The 9,212-nt window shown below is 39.4% G+C and overlaps 1 protein-coding gene and 1 long non-coding RNA gene across 7 annotated transcripts in view; one reads left to right on the forward strand and one right to left on the reverse strand.

Moving 5' to 3' along the window:
• The window catches only part of MYZAP (myocardial zonula adherens protein), a 105,376-nt gene that overhangs the window by 87,464 nt on the left and 8,700 nt on the right, over positions 1–9,212 (forward strand). The window contains exon 13 of one of the 4 annotated variants that reach the window (XM_082447272.1): positions 9–9,196. The exons of the other annotated variants lie outside the window; for them this stretch is intronic. Within the exon in view, the coding sequence (XP_082303398.1) occupies positions 9–99 (91 nt within the window). The 3' untranslated portion in view covers positions 100–9,196. Of the gene's footprint in view, positions 1–8; positions 9,197–9,212 lie in introns of those variants that run through there. 4 annotated transcript variants of the gene reach the window in all.
• LOC309654226 overlaps positions 1–9,212 on the reverse strand; it is a 74,086-nt gene that overhangs the window by 39,655 nt on the left and 25,219 nt on the right. The gene's annotated exons all lie outside the window — the stretch shown is intronic.

A 9,212-nucleotide genomic window follows, 5' to 3' on the forward strand; every position in this document is an offset into this window, starting at 1 on the left:
CAATGCAGAGGACAAGGGTTCGACCCCTGGTCCGGGAAGATCCCACATGCCGCGGAGCAACTAAGCCTGAGCACCACGACTACTGTGCCTGCGCTCTAGAGCCCACGAGCCACAACTACTGAAGCCCGTGCGCCTAGAGCCCGTGCTCCACAAGAGAAGCCACCGCAGTGAGAAGCCTGCGCACCGCAACGAAGAGTAGCCCCTGCTCACCACAGCTAGAGAAGGCCTGCGTGCAGCAAGGAAGACCCAACGCAGCCAAAAATAAAAAATAAATTTATTAAAAAAAAAAAGAACAGTAATATGCTCCAATTGTCCTTTTAGGAAAATATCTGTGACTGCAAAATGGATATGGGCTACACCTGCTAGTAATATAAATCATTTCTGCCCATTATAGTCGCATGGCCTACCAAACTGCAAGGGAGGCTGGGAAAGGTAGTTATGTGTCTAGGCAGAAAAAGAAATGGGATATTTTCTCCATCTTAGTCACCAAATCCCATTAATTCTGCCTCCCAAATATCATCTTAACCTTTCCGTGCTACTTCATCTACAGTGCTACTTTTAGAGTTTGAGTTCTCATGGTCTCTCTCACCTCCTAAATAGCAAAACTCTCCTAATTAACCTCCTGCCTCCAGACTAACCCCTCTGCAATCAACCCTCAGCAGTGCCAAGGGATCTTGCTAGAATAAAAATAGGAGCATATCCTGCCCCTCCTTAAAAACCTTTAGTGGCTTGCTGTCCCCTTCTGAACCCCTTAGCAGGGCACACAGGGCCCTGCTTCCCCACCCCGACCTCATCTTCTGCCAGCCACTTCATCATGAACTCTTTGCTCCAGTCCTGCCAAGCGTGTCTCCTTTCCACACCATGGCCTCTGTGTTCACCCTTCTTTGCCTTTACCCGTACTGTCCATCTGCCTGAATTCCCATCTCCTCCTCACCCACTTGAGGAACGCCTAGGCATCCTTCAGGAGTCACCTTCCCTGGGCCAATTTCCTCCCAGTGAGCTAACTTGTTCTGCCATCACTTTGCCCATAATATGTTCACTCTTGTATTGCTCAGGGTCCTGGAAGAAAGGGAAACAGAAGAGACTTAAATGAAGGGACTGTGTAAAAATTTGAGGGCAGCTTTTAGGGAAATAAAAAATGGACACTGGCTTGCTCTGGAGCTATTTCCAGCCTGGGCCTGAAGAGGTGGGGAGAGAAAGCTGGTAGAAGAGATGAAGGGGTGAGCTGGAGCATGGCCTTTGCTAGAGGAATGTAGCCAACTACCAAGCTGCAGACTGATCAGAGGGAACAGATGTCCTGGCCTCCCTGTCCTCCATTCTCTCATCCCTTGATCTCCCTTTTGGTCCAAACCAACTGGAAGGTAAAGGCTGAGGGAGCCCACTGATGCTGACCTTCAGGTAAGCTTCCCAGGGCATAGGGTGGGGTGGAGAAGGGGGGATGGATCTGAAGAGGCAAATGCAGAGTATCCAGTATAGCTTTTTATGTCTTTATGTATTACCTAACACATTGCAACAATTTAAGTACATATCTTTCCCACCTAATTGTGAGTTCCTTGAATGCATATTTTTTTATTTTTCTGAATCATGGATACCTAGTATAACCTTTAAAAGCTGCTAAAAATAACGGCTGGCTCCAGGTAGGGGGATCAGGATGGTAGAGGAGTAGGACGTGGAACTCACCTTCTCCCACAAAAACATTAAAAATACATCTACAAGTGGAACGAGTCACAAACATCTACTAAATAATGAAAGAAGACCTCAGACTTCTGAAAGGGCAAGAAAACCTCCACATAACCAGGTAGGACAAAAGGAAAAAGAAAAAGAAGGCATTGGGATGGTGCCTGTGTCCAGGGAGGCAGCTGTGAAGAAGGAAAGGTTCCCACACCTGTTCCTCACAGCAGGGAGACCAGCCTGGATGGAGGGGGAGCTTCAGAGCCTAGGAGGAGAGCACAGTAACCGGTTTGTGGGAGGCAAAAGAGAGAGTAACCTGCACAGAAGGTTGGCACTGCCACCCTGTGCTCCCCAGCCTGAGACACTCGTCTGTCAGTGTGGGCAGGGACTGGGTGCTATAGCTCAGGCTCTGGAGGTCAGACCCAGGGAGAGGACCAGGGTTGGCTGCACAGAAACAGCCTGAAGAGGCTGGACTGTGGCAACTGAGGGTGTATTCGGAAGAAGCCTGGGCCTGCCAGAGAGGCAAAGTGCCGTTATTGGGGGACACATGGGGAGAGGGTGGGACCACCATAAGAGCTTCTTTCCCTGTCAGCACTCCCAGGCAACAGGACACCACCTACAGGAGCTCCGGGGGCAGGCCATAATGATCAAGGGACCAATCCAAAAGGAAGACATAATTGTAAATATATATGCACCCAACACAGGAGCACCTCAATATATAAGGCAAGAACCTCAATATATAAGGGAAATAGAGCCATAAAAGGAGAAATCGACAGTACCACAATAATAGTGGGGGACTTTAACACCCAACTTTCATCAGTGGACAGATCATCCAGACAGAAAATCAATAAGGAAACACAAGCTTTAAATGATACAACAGACCAGATAGACTTAATTGATATTTATAGGACATCCATCCAAAAGCAGCAGAATATACTTTCTTAAGTGCACATGGAACATTCTCCGGGATTGATCACATGCTGGGCCACAAAGCAAGCCTCAGTAAATTTCAGAAAATTGAAATCATTATCAAGCATCTTTTCCAACCACAACTCTATGAGATTAGAAATAAATCACAGGGGAAAAAACACAAACACATGAAGGCTAAACAATATGTTACTAAACAACCAATGGATCACTGAAGAAATCAAAAATACCTACAGACAAATTACAATGAAAACACAACTATCCAAAACCTATGGAACCTTCCCTTCTAAGAGGGAAGTTTATAGCAACACATAAACCTATAAACCTTCCCTTCTAAGAGGGAAGTTTATAGCAACACAATCTTAACTTAGGAAGTAAGAAAAATCTCAAACAAACTAACCTTACACCTAAAGCAACTACAGAAAGAAGAACAAAGAAAACCCAAAGTTAGTAGAAGGAAAGAAATCATAAAGATCAGAGCAGAAATAAATAGAGATGAAGAAAACAATAGAAAAGATCAATCAAACTAAAAGCTGGTTCTTTGAAAAGATAAACAAAATTGATAAACCTTTAGCCAGAATCATCTAGTAAAAAAGGGAGAGGGCTCAAATCAATAAAATTAGAAATGAAAAAGGAGAAGTTACAACAGACGCCATGGAAAGGATACAAAGAGATCATAAGAGATATACAAAGGATCATAAGAGACTACTACAAACAGCTATATGCCAATAAAATGGACACCCTAGAAGAAAGATACAACCTTCCAAAACTGAACCAGGAAGAAACAGAAAATACAAACAGACCAGTCACAAGTACTGAAATTATGGCTTCACAGGTGAATTCTATCAAATATTTAGAGAACAGCTAACACCTATCCTTCTGAAACTCTTCCAAAAAACTGTAGAGGAAGGAACACTGCCAAGCTCATTCTATGAGGCCACCATCACCCTGAAACCAAAACCAGACAAAGAAAGAAAATTAATTATAGACCAATATCACTGATGAACATAGATGCAAAAATCCTCAACAAAATACTAGTAAGCCGAATCCAACAACACATTAAAAGGGTCATACACCATGATCAAGTGGGGTTTATCCCAGTGATGCAAGGATTCCTCAATATCCACAAATCAATCAGTGTGATACACCACATTAACAAAATGAAGAATAAAAACCATATGATCATTTCAATAGATGCAGAAAAAGCTTTTGACAGAATTCACCACCCATTTACGATAAAAACTTTCCAGAAACTGGGCATAGAGGGAACCTACCTCAACATAATAAAGGCCATATATGACAAACCCATGGCTAACATCATTCTCAATGGTGAAAAGTTCCCTCTGAGATCAGGAACAAAGCAAGGATGTCCACTCTCGCCACTTTTATTCAGTATGGTTTTGGAAGTCCTAGCCATGGCAGTCAGAGAAGAAAAAGAAATAAAAGGAATCCAAATTGGAAAAGAAGAAAAACTGTCACTGTTTGCAGATGACATAATACTATATATAGAAAATCCTAAAGATGCCACCAGAAAACTACTAGAGATCATCAATGAATTTGGTAAAGTTGCAGGATACAAAATTAATACACAGAAATCTCTTGCATTCCTATACACTAACAACAAAAGATCGGAAAGAGAAATTAACACATTATTGACCAGGGGATTTTTGTAGAAACTAACACCTGTGGCCTAATATGCCTCCAGTCAAAAATGTGTTAAGGAAACAATCCCATTTACCATCGTATCAAAAAAGAAAAAAAAAAAAAAACCAGGAATAAACCTGCCTAAGGAGACAAAAGACCTGTACTCTTAAATTAAAACTGTAAGATGCTGATGAAAGAAATCGAAGATGACACAAACACATAGAAAGATATACCATGTTCTTGGATTGGAAGAATCGATATTATCAAAATGACTATACTACCCAAGGCAACCTACAGATTCAATGCAATCCCTATCAAATTACCAATGGCGTTTTTCACAGAACTAGATCAAAAACATTTTTTAATTTGTATGGAAATACAAAAGACTCCAAATAGTCAAAGCAATCCTGAGAAAGAAAAACGGAGCTGGAGGAATCAGGCTCCCTGACTTCAGACTATACTACAAAGCTATAGTAATCAAGACAGTATGGTACTGGTGCAAAAACAGAAATATAGATCAATGGAACAGGATAGAAAGCCCAGAAATAAACCCACGCACATATGGTCAATTAATCTATGACAAAGGAGGCAAGAATATACAATGGATTCAATAAGTGGTGCTGGGAGAACTGGACAGCTACATGTGAAGGAATGAAATTAGATCAGTCTTTAACACCATACACAAAAATAAACTCAAAATGGATCAAAGACCTAAATGTAAGGCTGGACACTATAAAACTCTTAGAGGAAAACATAGGCAACACTCTCTGAACATAAATCCCAGCAATAACTTTTTGGATCCACCTCCTAGGGAACATATATCTCAACATAATAAAAGCCATTTATGACAAACCCACAGCCAATATAATACTCAACAGTGAAAAGCTAAAAGCCTTCCTACTAAATTCAGGAACAAGACAAGGATGCCCACTCTCACCACTTCTATTCAACATAGTATTGGAAGTCCTAGCCACAGCAGTCAGACAAGAAAAAAAATAAAAGGTATCCAAATTGGAAGAGATGAAATTGTCACTGTTTGCAGATGACATAATACTATATATAGAAAACCCTAAGGACTCCACACAAAAATCACTAGATCTAGTAAATGAATTAAGCAAAGTAGCAAAATACAAGATTAACAACCAAAAATCAGTTGCATTTCTTTACACTAACAAATATCAGAAAGGGAATGTAAAAAAAACAATACCTTTTAAAATACCACCAAAAAAAAAATACTTAGGAATAAACCTGACCAAGGAGGTGAAAGACTTACATGCTGTCAACTATAAAACATTAATAAAGAGGATTCAAAGAAATGTAAAGATACCCCATGCTCTTGGATTGGAAGAATTAATATTGTTAAAATGGCAATACTACCCAAAGCAATCTACAGATTTAATGCGATCCCTATCAAAATACCCATGACATTTTTCACAGAACTAGAACAAATAATCAAAAATTTATATGGAACCATAGAAGACCCAGAATTGCCAAAGCAATCCTGAGGGAAAAAAACAAAAGGAAGCATACCTCTCCCAGACTTCAAACAATACTACAGAGCTACAGTAATCAAAACGGTGTGGTATTGGTACAAAAACAGACATACGGATCAATGGAACAGAATAGAGAGCCCAGAAATAAACCTAGACACCTACAGTCTATTAATCTTCAACAAAGGAGGCAAGAATATAAAATAGGAAAAAGACAGTCTCTTTAACATGTGGTGCTGGGAAAGCTGGACAGCTGCATGTAAGTCCGTGAAGTTAGAACACACCCTCACACCGTGCACAGAAATAAACTCAAAATGGCTTAAAGACTTAAACATAAAACATGACACCATAAAACTTCTAGCACTTGACACCATAAAACTTCTAAAACTTCCAGAATTTATTCTCTGACATAAATCATACCAGTGTTTTCTTAGGTCAGTCTCCCAAGGCAATAGAAATAAAAATAAACAAACAGGACCATATCAAACTTAGAAGCTTTTGCACAGAAAAGGAACCCATATAAAAATGAAAAGACAACCTACAGAATGGGAGAAAATATTTGCAAATGATGCAATAGACAAGGGCTTAGTCTCCAAAATATACAAACAGCTTATACAACTCAACAACAAAAAAACAAACAACCCAATCGAAAAATGGGCCAAAGACCTTAATAGACATTTCTCCAAAGAAGACGTACGGATGGCCAGTAGACACATGAAAAGATGCTCAACGTCACTAATTATTAGAGAAATGCAAATCAAAACTACAATGAGGTACCAACTCACACTGGTCAGAATGGCAATCATTAAAAAGTCTACAAATGCTGGGGAGGATGTGGAGAAAAGGGAACCCTCCTACACTGCTGGTGGGAATGTAAGTTGGTACAGCCACTATGGAAAACAGTATGGAGGTTCCTCAGAAAACTAAAAATAGAATTACCATATGATCTAGCAGTCCCACTCCTGGGAATATACCCGGACAAAACTATAATTCAAAAAGATACATGTGCCCCTATGTTCATAGCAGCACTGTTCACAATAGACAAAACATGGAAACAACCTAAATGTCCACCAACAGATGAATGGATAAAGAAGATGTGGTACATATATACAATGGAGTACTACTCAGCCATAAAAAAGAACGAAATAATGCCATTTGCAGCGATATGGATGCAACTAGAGATTATCATACTAAGTGAAGTAAGTCAGAAAGAGAAAGACAAATACCATATGATATCACTTATATGTGGAATCTAAAATATGGTACAAATGAACCTATCTACAAAACAGAAACAGACTCACAGACATAGAGAACAGATTTGTGGTTGCCAAGGGGGAGGGTGTTGGGGGAGGGAAGGACTGGGAGTTTGGGATTAGCAGATGTAAACTATTATAGATAGGATGGATAAACAAGGTCCTACTGTATATAACACAGGGAACTATATGCAATCTCCTATGATAAACCATAATGGAAAAGAATATAAAAAAATGAATGCCTGTACGTGTATAACTGAGTCACTTTTGCTGTACAGCAGAGATTGGCACCATATTGTAAATCAACTATACTTCAATAAAAAAAAATTAAAAAAGAAAATAAAAACAAAAATAAACAAATGAGACTGAATTAAACTTAAAAGCTTCTGCACAGCAAAGGAAACCACAAACAAAACGAAAAGACAACCCACAAAATGGGAGAAAATATTTGCACACAAAGTGACTGACAAGAGATTAATTTCCAAAATATACAAACAGCTCATGCAGCTCTATGTCAAAAACAACAACAACAACAACCAAACAACCCAATCCAAAAATGGGCAGAAGACCTAAATAGACATTTCCCCAAAGGAGACATACAGACGGCCAAAAAGCACATGAAAAGATGCTCAACATCACTAATTATCAGAGAAATGCAAATCAAAACTACAGTGAGGTATCACCTACCACCGGTCAGAATGGCCATCATCAAAAAGTCTACAAACAGTAAGAGGAGAGGGTGCTGGGAGACGGTGTGGAGAAAAGGGAACTCTCCTACACTGTTGGTGGGAATGTAAATTGGTACAACCACTATGGAGAACAGTATGGAAGTTCCTTAAAAAACTAAAAATAGAACTACCATATGATCCAGCAATCCCACTCCTTGGCATATATCTGGAGAAAGCCACAATTAGAAAAGATTCGTGCACCCCGATGTTCATTACAGCACTATTTACAACAGCCTAGACATGGAAGCAACCTAAATGTCCATTGACAGAGGAATGGATAAAGAAAATGTGGTACATATATACAGTGGAATATTACTCAGCCATAAAAAAGAACAAAATAATGCCATTTGCAGCAACATGGATGAACCTAGAGATTATCACACTAAGTGAAGTAAGTCAGACTGAGAAAGACAGATATCATATGGTATGACTCATATGTGGAATCTAGTTTCTGAAAATGATACAGATGAACTTACTTACAAAACAGAAACAGACTTACAGATATTGAAAACTTATGGTTATCAAAGGGGAAATGTGGGCAGGAGGGATAAATCAGGAGCTTGTGATCAACATACATACACTACTATATATAAGATAGATAACCAACAAGGACCTACTGTCTAGCCCAGGGAACTCTACTAAATATTCTGTGATAACCTATATGAGAAAAGAATCTGAGAAAGAATGAATATATGTATAACTGAATCACTCTGCTGTACACCTGAAACTAACACAACATTGCAAACCAACTACACTCCAATAAAACTTTTTAAAGAAATTGCTAAAAATAATGGTCGCTCATAATATTCTTTTTCTTTTTAAAATAAGTTTTATTGAGATGTAATTCACATAGCATAGAATTCATCCTTTTAAAATGTGCAATTCAATAGTTTTTAGTATATTTACAAAGTTGTGCAACCAGCACCACTTATCTAATTTTAGAAAATTTCCCTCACCCCAAAAAGAAACACTGTACCCCTTATCAGTCAAAATCCACCCCCCCTTCTCCTAGGCCCTGGCAACCATTAATATACTTTTTTTTTTAAATTGGAGTATAATTGCTTTACAATGGTGTGTTAGTTTCTGCTTTATAACAAAGTGAATCAGCTATACATATACATATATCCCCATATCTCCTCCCTCTTGCGTCTCCCTCCCACCCTCCCTATCCCACCCCTCTAGGTGGTCACAAAGCACTGAGCTGATCTCCCTGTGCTATGTGGCTGCTTCCCACTAGCTATCTATTTTACATTTGGTAGTGTATATATGTCCATGCCACTCTCACTTTGTCCCAGCTTACCCTTTCCCCTCCCCATGTCCTCAAGTCCATTCTCTACATCTGCGTCTTTATTCCTGTCCTGCCTCTAGGTTCTTCAGAATCTTTTTTTTTTTTTTAGATTCTATATATATATGTTAGCATACGGTATTTGTTTTTCTGACTTACTTCACTCTGTATGACAGACTCTAGGTCTATCCACCTCACTACAAATAACTCAATT

The sequence above is a fragment of the Balaenoptera physalus genome (genome assembly GCF_965194825.1).
Source record: "Balaenoptera physalus genome assembly, chromosome: 2".
Taxonomy (NCBI): domain Eukaryota; kingdom Metazoa; phylum Chordata; class Mammalia; order Artiodactyla; family Balaenopteridae; genus Balaenoptera; species Balaenoptera physalus.